This window comes from Eretmochelys imbricata, chromosome 14, assembly GCF_965152235.1.
Source record: "Eretmochelys imbricata isolate rEreImb1 chromosome 14, rEreImb1.hap1, whole genome shotgun sequence".
Taxonomy (NCBI): domain Eukaryota; kingdom Metazoa; phylum Chordata; order Testudines; family Cheloniidae; genus Eretmochelys; species Eretmochelys imbricata.
The window spans coordinates 48,141,688-48,153,987 of record NC_135585.1 but is presented as its reverse complement, the minus strand read 5'-3'; the positions used below and the strand labels follow the sequence as shown (position 1 = coordinate 48,153,987).

Genomic DNA, 12,300 nt, shown 5'->3' with positions numbered 1-12,300 from the left:
TCACTCCCCTGCCTTAAATAGCTTTTGCATATGGTGAGAACCCTTTGTCGCCAAGCTTGGTCCCAGGCCTTTCAGTGGAAAAACACTGGTTCTCCAAGATGGAGTCCAGTACCAGGTGATCTGGTCACATGACCCTGTAGCATCCCAGCAGCCATGACTTGGAGGTGGTTTGTAGCTTCCTCAGGAAGGCTCCCTGGTGGGAGATTAGCTTCGTTGAAGATCTATTGTTCTCTCCAATGGCCCTTCCCAGCCATCCATTTAGACTGCCAATCTTTTGCTTAGTGGGCGTTCCCCAGGTGTAAACACATTTGTAATACAGATACACAGTCAATATTCCTAACTTTAGATATAAAAATGATAGATGCATACAAATAGGATAATCATATTCAGTAAATCATAACCTTTTCAATGATATCTCACATGTCCTATCTTGTATAAAATACATCCTACTTGTGCCATAACCATATCATAATAGTACAGAGGTGGGCAAACTACGGCCTGTGGGCCACATCCGGCCCGCGGGACAGTCCTGCCCGGCTCTTGGGCCCCCAGCCCCATCTCTGCTGTCCCCCCTCACCCGCAGCCATGTCGCCATGCAGGCAGCGCTCTGGGTGGCGGGGCTGCACGCTCCTGCAGAGCCGCGTGTCTGGCTCCAGCCGAGCGGTGCGGCTGCCAGACATGCTGCTCTGAGTGGCACGTGGTAAGGGGGCTGGGGGGTTGGATAAAGGGCAGGGGGTCCTGGGGGTCCGTCAGGAGATAGGTAGCAGGAGGCGGTTGGATGGGGCGGAGGTTCGGGGGGGGGGGGTTGTAAGGGGACGGGGAAAGGGGGGGTGGACAGGCATGGGAGTTGCAGGGGGCCTGTCAGGGGGTGGGGGTGTGGATAGGGAGTGGGGAGGTTGGATAGAGGGGTGGGGTTCCGGGGGGGCAGGGGTCCTGGGAGGGGCAGTCAGGGGACAAGGTGCAGGGGGGGTTGGATGGGTGGAGGGTTCTGAGGGGGGCAGTCAAGGGTTGGGAAGTGGGCGGGGTCAGATAGGGGGCAGGGGCCAGGCTGTTTGAGGAGGCACAGACTTCCCTACCCAGCCCTCTATACAGTTTTGCAACCCCTATGTGGCCCACAGGCCAAAAAGTTTGCCCACCCCTGTAATAGTATCTCTGTGAAGAATACGGGATGCAGTGTCACGGTGACCAGGTGGGCTGTCAGGTTCCCCATTTCCCTCTGGCCTCAATGCTGGGGGTCGGCCTGGCTCCAAGGCTGGCCAGGTCTGTTGACATCCCTGGCTCCCTTCTTGCATGTACCCAATCTTGGCATCTCAGCAGTAGGGAGATGCTGCCCCCTCCCCCATCATTCTTTTTGGGATGTTGTCCATGGCCCTTTAGAGCTCAGGGGCAGCTTCACGCGACACTCACAGTCCAATTCTAGTTTTTCTCTGGCACTGGTGCAGCGAGTTCACAGTTCTGAGCTTCAGCCGTCTGGCTCTGAGGAGCAAACCCAGCAGTTTCCCAGCTCTGTTCCCCCAACTTCTCCCCCTCCCAACGGTATCTCACAGCTCTGCAGGGATCAGGCAGTAACTTCATTCCCCGTTTCAGTCTCAGCCTCTCGCACTGTGACTCTAGCTCGCACCATCAGTGCTTGTGCTGAGAGACACTGATCACTGTCGTTGTTCAAACCACACACAAAAATCTCATGACAAAGGGTTATATAAAGATTAGAATAAAATCTAAAAAAGGACGATTTTGGCAAATGACCATTTGTCTCATGAAGTCCTCAACAAATCTGAGCAACATCCTGTCAAACTAAACCAATATCAAAGTATGTGACCTAACGGCCTTCACGAAGAGAGAAAAACCCACAATCTATAAAACACTTTCACATTCATAAAGTGAAATCTCAGTGAATCCTTTAAGACTCAAAATCAGGGGGGAAAAAGGTACCTATTTTCTTCTGAAGTGGCTAAAAAGGCTTCATTTCTCGCCTCATTATTTGGTTGTATTAGTTGCAAAAGTTTGAGCATCAATATAATTAAAGTATGAGCAAGAAAGACAAAAAACCTTCCCATCTACAAATGATCTGGACTAGCCTAAACAAAAACTGAAAGCAATTTTACCAATAGATGGAAACAGGGCTACAAGTCAAACTGTGCTTTGAGGTTCATTGGGATTTCCCCGCCCGCTCCCAGGTCTGTGACACTTCCTTCTCAAGCCCTCCAGAGTCTGACTTAAGATCATAGACATCAAAACTGTGATTCCTAAGCATGGAGAGCCAGGTACACAGCGGAAAGTGACACCTTGGGAGGTGCAGGGGTAGAACGGGGACAGGATAAAACTCTCCATTGCTGGGACAGAAGCTGCTGTGTTGAGTGTGGAGAGTGACGGTGCTGGGGGAAAGAGGGAATCCCTCAGATTCACCCCATTGCCCTAAAATAGCACAGAAGCTAAAACACCACATTTTACTGTCTCTGCTCCCTACTTTTTTAGCATCTAGTTAATTCTGGTGCATAAGGGAGAAAATGTACAAACACTTTAATGCTTTTCAGCAGGGCCTGGAGTAATGTGAGACTGACTATCTGGGAATGAGAAAATCCAGCCCCAAAGGGGGAACTCAGGGACTAATGATCACTCTGCGAATGGGAGGGGGTCAGAACACATAAGTAAAGATATGATTTTGTTATGGATTTGTGGAAATCATGGAATCTGCGACTTCCAGAGACCTCTGTGACTTCAGCCCATGGTGGCTCGGAGCTTCGGGGTCCCCCTGCCACCTGTGGCAGCCAAGAGCTGCTCCCGGCCGCCGTGGGTAGCTCCCATGGCCCTGAGTCACCATGGGCGGCTGGGGCTCCCCACAGCTCCCAGCTGCCACAGGTGGCGGGAGGCCCAGGAGCTCCGAGCCAAGAATGATGGGGGGAACTCCCAGACAGAGCCCCCGCAGCTGCCCAGCCACCATAAGACCCCAGAGCCCCAGCAGCATGAGTGATGGAGCCTTCTCCCTCCCCATATTGTCATGGATATTATTAGTAAAAGTCACGGACAGGTCACCTGTCCGTGACTTTTATTAAAAATATCCATGACAAAACATTAGTCTTACACATAAAATGCTCAGGGTGAGTTTACACTACGAAACCCAGTGCAGGGTCACAAAAATGCACTGGCTAATCCTGACCACGATTCCTACCATAGACAGATGCTCAGAGGCTGATGCTGCAGAGTCAGAGGTGGGATCTCCAGGCCTCCCACAAAAGGCCCTGTGGGGATCAGCCCCTCCCAGTGGTGCTGTCTGAATGCAGTGGGGGCAGGGAGAAGGGGCAGAGGGGGTGAGTGAGGAGAGGAAGCACCTTGCTACCTCTGTGCTCTCCCTCGCCTCTTATCCCATGATCCCCAAACACTCGATAGCCCCAGCACCCAGCTCCCCCTGCTTCCTAGCTACACCAGCCCCAACCGTTCAATCCCCAGTTTCCTCCCCAGAATCCATCAGCCTAGTCCCTCAATATTTGAGCCCCCAGAGCCCAGCACCCTGGGGGATTCAGGGAGGGGAGGAGTAACCAGCCCCAGGGACACTCCCCCTGCAGGGAACAGCCCCAGGTAAGTGGGGGAGCCCAGCCCAGGGGCTGGTGGAAGATGGGGGATGGGGACAGTATGTTGAGTGAAGGTGGGGCCTGGCCAGAGTGTCCCTCTCCTCATCCTCATGGCAGGGGAACCCCGTCTGGGAGGGGAAGGGAGAGGGGGGAACTTCAGCCAGGCAGAGGGAGCGTCTGGAGGAGTTTCTCTCTCTCCCATCCCCCACCTGTGGCCCATCAGCTCGGCAGCCAGGGCTGTAGCAGGGAGGACGGGCTGATCGGGGCTTCTCCTCCTCTGCCTGGGGAGTCTGTTACTGACCAGCTGCTGCTCGGCTGCTGGATCCTCGCCCCAGCAATGAACAGACGGATCCCTGGGAGCCAAATGCCCCCGATGTGTGAGGGAACGAGGAAATGGGTTTCTCACCATGGCCGGCCCTAATCAGGGCACTCAGAGAATTTCCCTGCTGTGTGGAGGGGTCTCTGATGTCCAACATGGTGTTAGCTCCACTTGGAGCATTTTCCACACTGAGAATATCTCAGAGGATTCTTCACTGTGCAGATTTGCAGGTGCCTGATACTCCAGGACCACCAAATGCAGCTTCCCCCACATTCTATTCTGTGGGTCACCGACATGTGAAGTCAAATTGAATCTTTTCCTGCGGTCAAGCTGTTTCTAGGGTCTCTCACCCTTGTGGATTCTCTGATGTTTGGTAAGCTCTGAGCTCTTACTGAAGCTTTCCTCACAGTAAAAGCATTTATAAGGTCTCTCTCCCATGTGGATTCTTCCATGTTTAATAAGGGATGAGTGCCTAGCAAAAGTTTTCCCACAGTCCAGGCATTTATGGGGTTTCTCTTCTGTGTGGGTTTTCTGATGTGAATTAAGGGTTGATTTCAAACTGAAACTTTTCCCACACTCAAGGCATTTATAAGGTCTTTCTCCTGTGTGGATTCTCCCATGTTTAGTAAGGGATGAACTTTCTATAAAACCTTTCCCACACTCGAGGCATTTATGGGGTCTTTCTCCTGTGTGGATTCTCCCATGCTTAGTAAGGGATGAACTTTCTATAAAACCTTTCCCACACTCAATGCATTTATAGGGTCTCTCTCCTGTGTGGATTCTCCTGTGATTAATTAGTGATGAACTGTGCTTAAAACTTTTCCCACACTCAAGGCATAGATTAGGTCTCTCTCCTGTGTGAGTTCGCTGATGTGTAATAAGATTTGAGCTCTGACTAAAACTTTTCCCACACTCAAGGCATTTATAAGGTCTCTCTCCTGTGTGCAGTCTCTGGTGTATAATAAGTTGTGACTTCTGACTGAAAGTTTTCCCACAGTCCAAGCATTTATGGGGTCTCTCTCCTGTGTGGATTGCCTGATGTCTTGTAAGTTTTGTTCTCTCAATGAAACTTTTCCCACAGTGGATGCATTCATAGGGTTTGTCACCTGTGTGGATTCTCCTATGTTTAGTGAGGTGTGAGTGACGAATGAAATTTTTCCCACACTCAAGGCATTTATACGGTCTCTCACCTGTGTGGATTCTCCTATGTTTAATAAGGTACGAGCTTTGACCGAAAGTTTTCCCACAATCCAAGCATTTATACGGTCTTTCTGCTGTGTGGATTCCCCTATGTTTAATAAGGTTTGAGCGCTGACTGAAAGTTTTCCCACAGTCCAAGCATTTATGTGGTTTCTCTCCCGTGTGTGTTTTGTGATGTCTATTAAGGGTTGATTTCAAACTGAAACTTTTCCCACACTCAAGGCACCTATAGGGTCTCTCTCCTGTATGCAGTCTCTGATGTGGAAGAAGGAGTGACCTCGGACTAAAACTTCTCCCGAACTCCAGGTATTTATAGGGTCTCTCTCCTGTGTGCAATCTCTGGTGTATGATAAAGTTTGACTTCTCGCTGAAGCTTTTCCCACATTCCAGGCATTTATAGGGCTTCTCTCCTGTGTGAGTTCTCCCATGTTTAAGAAAGTTTTCACTGAAATGGAATCTTTTCCCACAGTCAAGGCATTTGTAGGATTTCTCTTCATTGTGACTTGTCTGCTGGACTGTGGTTTCCTTGAGATCCTTGCATCCTCCGCCACGTTCAATGGATTTATTTAGTTTCTTCCTGGGATAGTTTCTCAGCTGCATCACTGATCTGTGTTGATCTCCCCAGGCTTCTCCCTGTTCCAAGCACTGGGAAAAATTCCCTTCAGCTCTTCTCAAAACTATCTCCTGCGGTTCCACTTTCCGAGGACCTTCCTGCTGCTGATTCTCTTCCTTGTTCCCACTCACTGTCCTATCACCTGCTGGGAGAGAGAGAATTCAGAATCACTGCCTACGACAGGGAGAAAGGGGAATAGCACGGGGTAACGAACAACACAGTGACTGTTGGGGAGCTGGAGACATTGGATTCTGCCTCCACATCCCACCCAAACACTCCCAGGGAAGTAAAGTCAGGGGGGAAATTCCCGACAGTTAACAGGATGGGTGGGAAGCCGTGGCTGCTATTTTGCTTGATGATACGACACCTGCTGTCTGCAGCCCTGACCTGGGTGAGATGGGGCAGAACTGAGAGCTCTCACTCATGGCACATTTTGGGAGTCCCAGCTTTTTCCTTCACTCACAAGATGGTTCTGTCTCAGTTTCCCTGACTCCTCACCTGTGCAGGTGCCTCTCAGGCTCTCCCCTTCCTCACCGGCCTGGAGATCAGGGACCCATGGCTCTTCCCCTCGTTCCAGACGGTCGATCACATCAGGTTTGGGAATGGGGAATCCTGCTCGGAGTGAAATCAGGAAAGCTCAGGGCTCATAGAGTCTTGGTAGATTATTTGTGACAAGGAACATTCCCTGAGTTTAACCTGACCCTACATGGGACTGTGGTAACTCAGACCTCTTGGGAGCAGACGACATCTGGGAGCTGGGAAGGAGGTGTTGTTACACCCCCACTTGGAGGTCTCAGGATAGGTGTGCTCTGGGGGACTTGATGACACACACACAGTTCGGGTGTTAAACTCCTGCCTATTTCCAAGCCTGCAGAACCTAGAGCCCTCCCCATCTATGGAACTAGTCCCAAGAGGGCCAGTGAACAGTTTTGTATGAAGGAGAAATAATATAGACAGGGTGTGACGTTATTGACGTGAACTGGGACCGTATAGAACATTGTTGCAACCAAGGTCCCAAAGTGGCACCAAATCTTGTATAAAGGGGGTCAAATAAGGTATCTAAGATGAGGTTATGGGTTGCTGGTTAGGATTATGCTATCTGTTTGCATGTATCATTTTTGTATTTAAAGATATAAGTATCGTCTCTATACTGTCTGTATTCCAAACTTATGCTATGCTTCTGGGTGACACCCCAGACAAGTTGGTGCCAGCTCTGCCTAGCCTGCTTGATGGCCCATTAAGGACCATCCGCTATACAATTGACCCACTGAGAGAAGGCAGACACGCCTTGCGACTCAGCAAGGCATGCAGGGACCTGCCTATGGACAGAACTCTGAGGTTTTTCCAGGCCAGGTGATGGACAGCTTGTCTTTGAAACAAAGAAAGACAGACCACATGGCAAGAGAATATAAAAAGCAGCTGCAGCTCCTCCATCTTGTCTTCAATCCTGCTTCTGATCTCTGGAGGGACTTTGCTACACTGAAGCTTTGAACGGAGGACTGAATGACCCATCCCAGCTGTGGATGTCCTCCAGAAACTTGATTTGAACCTGCAGTTTATTCCATCACTGCTGCAAGCCTGAACCAAGAACTTTGCCATTACTGTATGTCATTGATTCCATTTAACCAATTCTAGCTCTCATCTATATCTTTTTCCTTTTATGAATAAACCTTTAGATTTTAGATTCTAAGGATTGGCAACAGCGTGATTTGTGGGTAAGATCTGATTTGTATATTGACCTGAGTCTGGGGCTTGGTCCTTTGGGATCGAGAGAACCTTTTTTCTTTTACTGGGGTATTGGTTTTCATAACCATTTGTTCCCATAATGAGTGGCACTGGTAGAGACACTAGGAAACTGGAGTGTCTAAGGGAATTGCTTGTGTGACTTGTGGTTAGCCAGTGAGGTAAAACCAAAGTCTTCTCTCTTTGGCTGGTTTGGTTTGCCTTGGTGTGCACAGAAATCCCAGCTTTGGGCCGTAACTGCCCTGCTTTAAGCAATTTGTCCTGAATTGGCACTCTCAGTTGTGTCCCGCCAGAACCAGCCTCTTTACACATGGCAATACCCTGCTTCTGGCCCCTTGAAAGCTGGAGAGATGGGGACGAATTAGCCTGTCCATTAGGTTTCTGACTCCCTTGTTCCCTGGAAGGAGATGTGGAGATAAAAGGGTGTCTCACACTGGAGCTGTGGACCATGCAACTCTCTCCCACCAATCCAACTGGCCAGGGAAGAACCTGACCAGAGTCAGACATGCAGACCCCAAGGCTTCTAATAACAGAGGGGATGGGAATTGCTTACCCAGCGAGGTCACCATCTCATAGTTCTCCTGCATGACATCCCTGTAGAGGGCTCTCTGAGTGGGGTCCAGCAGCGCCCCCTGCCCCTGGGTGAAATACACAGCCACCTCTTCGAAGGTCACTGGCATCTGAAACAACAAGTATCCCCCACTCAGCACCTGCTGCCCCAGCCACAATCCCACTATTCACAGGGGAGGAGGCCCAGAAAAGCAAAATCCCACCCCCATCCTGCTCAGAGCAGCCAGGTGGCTTCAGGGGGTGGGTAGAAGGTGAGAGCTCCTTGTTCCCCACAGCAGACGGAGAAGGGCAGCACCTTCTCATTTCCCACACACCTGCCAGCCATAGGCTGTTACGGGAAGCAGAGCTCTGAGCCAGGGACAGGAATCCTGAGAGCTTCCCTTCGTATTTCACCGCAGCTTCTGCGTAGTGGGTCCAGGCTCCAGCACTGGGAGTCTGCTCAGTTTTCTCAGCCTTCCCCAGGGGGGTGTTTCCTGTTTCAGAAATGGGGCAATCCCCCCCCCACCACCAATGGCCCTTTTTTAGAAAATCAGGCCCAAGTTCAATGTGTCACAGGGGGTTTACACACCCTGTCCCCTCCCTCCTTCATTCTGTGTCTTTCCTGCCCCTCCCCATCTACAACACCCCCTCCTGCAACTCTCTGAAAATGCCCTACCTGAGCTCGTTCCATCACAGCCATTTCCCTTCCCTGTCTCCTGGAAGATGGGATGATCTGGAGCAAAACGTGGACGTGATTCCTCAGCCTGTCAGGGCGAGAGGGGCGATGGGGGAGGTTTCAGAAGGGGCTGGAGTCCATGTCACACCCCCTTTCCCTGGAAACAGATGCTCTGGACTCTGCCACGCTGGGAAAACCCTCAGTCCCTTTATTACAACACCGACCCGGCCCCTCTCACCAGCACGAACCCCCTAAGACTCTTTTAGACGCTAGAAAAGAGCAGAATCAAAGGAGCCACTTTGGGGGATTCCCCCTGCCATTGGCCTCCACAGCAGCATGTCTCACCAGCAGCAGGATGACTCAGCCAGGGCAGGAACTGGCTTTTCCTCTGTCAGCTCCTCCCCTTGTTCCCAGGAGAGTCACTCTGCCCAGGGGTGATGCAGGGAATGGATCTGGGCAGGGCTGGGAACCTCCCTCCCAACTTCTTGCTCCTGCTGCCCCTTTCAGTCTCACCATTCCCCTTCCTGTCTCCTTCCCTCTCCCCTCTGCCTGGGAGAACTGGTGACTCCCGTTCCCATGGGCGTTTGCTCTCCAGGGTGAGCCTGGCTGTGTCACTGAGAACAGCAGCTCGGGGACCCGCAGACTCATGGGGAGCCCCTCCCCCTCCCCTACAAACTCACCTGCAAGTCCCTGAAAGGGGCCCTTTGTGCGGAGTCACTTTCCTACCCGGCCCCAGCACTTTCCCCCCAGGGTCTCTCCCCATCCCCTGCAGGCTCCAGCTCAGGAGTTGGTGTGGGAAAAGCCCAGGGTTGCCCTAGGGGGCTAGTTGCAGCCACCAGGGGAAGTCCCCATCTTGGCTGGGCACAGAGAGGGCTTTAATGAGGTCTATCCCCAGCACAGACCCCCTGGGGGAGCAGCAGCTGCTCAGTCTGGGCTCCAGGATCACAAGGGAGGAGGCAGCAGATTCTGACCCAGGACGCTCAGCTAACTCCCGGGCGCTAATATCATGAGCAGAGAGAGACAGACACCAGCTTCCTCTGCCTTAACAGTAACCAGAGGCGCCCCCCATGACTGGGCCTTGCTGAGCTGCCCCTGCAGGCCCCAGGCACAACTCAGCAGCTGCAGATTTCATTTGCCCACCAGGACTCACACCAGAACAGAACCAGAGAACCACTTTGAACCGGCATTTATTAATGGAACTGGAACCAGACTTAAACCAGCATTTTTCCTATTACTCAGTGAATCTGAATCGACCTCAGGGTGAAACGGCTACCAGTTAGAATAAAGTTTCAGCAATATTTCAGCTCAATATCTGGCAAAATAAAATAAAACCTACTCTGATCTCACTTGTTACAAAAACAAGACAACAAAACAACACCCAGACATGTGATTGCTACCGGAATGGCCTGTCCCAGTAGAAGAAGAAGAGAAGGGGGCAGCCCACAGGAGCAGGGAGGGAGGTGGGAGAGAAGAAGTGGGGGGCTCCCTGGTCCCAGAAATTAAATTAACTCTTCAAGCCCAAGGAAAAAGGCTACTCAATTCTTCTTCCCCTTAGACAGGCCTCCTCTCACCCATCCCCACCCCTTGGGGCAGTTCTTCCCTCCCAATGTCCCACCTGAGGCAGGCCCCATGCCCCAAATTCAGTTCCCCACTGAAGCAAGCAACAAGGCTCACTCCCACCTCCACTTCTGGGGCACAGAAACATTTCAGGGTGTCTTGATCCAGAACCGAACACACTGCCTGCCACCGAATGAAACCAAATCCCAATTCCACTCCTTGCGGCTCACAGTGACTCTGGTTGGACACCAAATCCTGCTCTGAAATCAGACCAGCCCCTGTTCAGTCCTGTCAACCCAGGATCCAGACCCCACCAAATAAGGAGATTGTCTTTAAACACAAACATGAAATTGGGAGCAGGGTGTGTGTGAGGGGGAGGGGTTCTGGGTGGACATTTGCCTTGTAAATTCTTGGCCCTGTGGGGGAAGTCTCCTGCCCACCCCCTATCCCTAGGGCAACCACCTTTTCAAAGGCAAAAGGAGGACACATGCAGGAGCCTCAATCCCCTCTGTAACCTCACCCCTCCTCTCCCTGGAGGCCGGACCCCCTGCTTCTCCTCTTCCCCCGAGACCCTACCTCCTGGCCAAGCCAGAAGCTAGAGCCAGGCCATGGAATGATAAGAGACGCTCAGGGAGCCCGGGGCCACTATGGGGATCCGTGACCCTCCACCTGCCCTGTAGAGGGGGCTGGGGTGCAAGAGAACATCCCCCAGAGTGTATCCCACCCCAGGATCCACTGCTCAGGGTAGGTGGAGGCTCTGGGGCTCCTCAAAGCAGCCTGGGGTCCCCAGGTGGGTCTTATTATAGCCTGACTCTGGCTTCTGGCCTGGCCAGGAGGCGGGGCCTCAGGGAAAGAGGAGGAGTAAGGGGCGGGGCCTCATAACACCTCAATCCCCCCCACAGGGAACAGGCTGGCGCTGGTCCTGAGCCTTAGGCAGGGACGGAGCCCTGGCCCAGGGAATCCGGGACAAATGGTGTCTGGGAGTCATTCAGCCCTGGATCGAGACTTGAACTCTGCACTTCAGGACTGTCCTGCCCAATTCAGTGCTGGTTTGACTATTTCTAGGGAAACAAATCCCCACTGGCCGCTGGGCAGGGCAGCCCCCTCACCCTTCCTTACCCCATGGGGTGGGGGAGCTACCCTGTATCTCTCCCCACCCCTCCACCTTCTCCCTGCCCCTGGGCTCTCCCCTCCCCAGCCAGTCTCCTCTTGCTCTCACAGTCTCCCTCCTCTCCCCACATCCCCCCCTTTCCCTCCCAGAGCCCACCCCCCCTCACATCTTCGCTCTACTCCAGCCTCGTTCCCCTCAGCCCCATAATTCACCCCCCCCACCCCCCCGGTCTGGATTCCCCTGCAACACCCCAGCCTCCCTTCAGTGCAACCACTGCCCCGACCCCAATCGCATCCTGCCCCTGTTTCCCCTTCCTGCCCCCGGCCTCACATCTCCGTTACCCCCGGCAATTGTTCCTTAGCCACACACCCCCCTGCCCCTCTTCAGCCCCCGTCCCCCAGGTGTGGCTGTCCCAGCCCCCAGCAAGGCCCGGGCTGGCTCCCCCCGCCCCGCACACACCGGGGGCTGGCGGCAGCTTTCCCGGGCCGGGGCAGGGAATCGCAGCCGGCTCCGCGGGGAGCAGCCCGGGGCCAAACCCGCCCCCTGCAGCCCGGGGGTGACGGGGGGGGCGGGTCTCTCTTACCTTCCCTCCGAGCGGGGCCCCCCGGGGCAGGGGCCGGGCCGGGCTGGGGGCTCTGCCCTGGGAGAGGCTCCCGGGGAGCAGCGGGCAGGGCCCGGCTGGAGAGTCCCCTCTCCGGGCTCCCAGCACCAGCCGCCGCGGCTCGGGGATCTCGCCAGGAGCCAGAGTCCCCGCAGCGGCTGCGAGTCACTTCCTGCTGCCGGGCCTGAGCCCCGCGATCGCTCCCCGCAGAGCCGCCCCCCAGCCGCTCCTGGGTCCTAGCGATCAACCCACTGCGCGGCTCCTGGGTCCTAGCGATCATAGAATCATAGATTATCAGGGTTGGAAGGGACCTCAGGAAGTCACCTCGTCCAACCCCCTGCTCAAAGCAGGACCAGTCCCCA

The 12,300-nt window shown here is 53.4% G+C and overlaps 1 protein-coding gene across 3 annotated transcripts in view; it reads right to left on the bottom strand.

The window, feature by feature from the left end:
* Positions 1-936: 936 nt before the first annotated feature.
* The window catches only part of LOC144274264 (uncharacterized), a 48,590-nt gene continuing 37,226 nt past the window's right edge, over positions 937-12,300 (bottom strand). Inside the window, exons 1-5 of one of the 3 annotated variants that reach the window (XM_077832926.1) lie at positions 11,921-12,044; positions 8,670-8,757; positions 7,998-8,124; positions 6,200-6,313; positions 937-5,846 (exon numbers count right to left, since the gene is read on the bottom strand). In XM_077832926.1, coding sequence (XP_077689052.1) covers positions 4,225-5,846; positions 6,200-6,313; positions 7,998-8,124; positions 8,670-8,693 — 1,887 coding nt within the window. In that variant the 5' untranslated portion in view covers positions 8,694-8,757; positions 11,921-12,044 and the 3' untranslated portion in view covers positions 937-4,224. Of the gene's footprint in view, positions 5,847-6,199; positions 6,314-7,997; positions 8,125-8,669; positions 8,758-11,920; positions 12,045-12,300 lie in introns of those variants that run through there. The other 2 variants (XM_077832927.1, XM_077832928.1) reach the window with 2 other exon arrangements.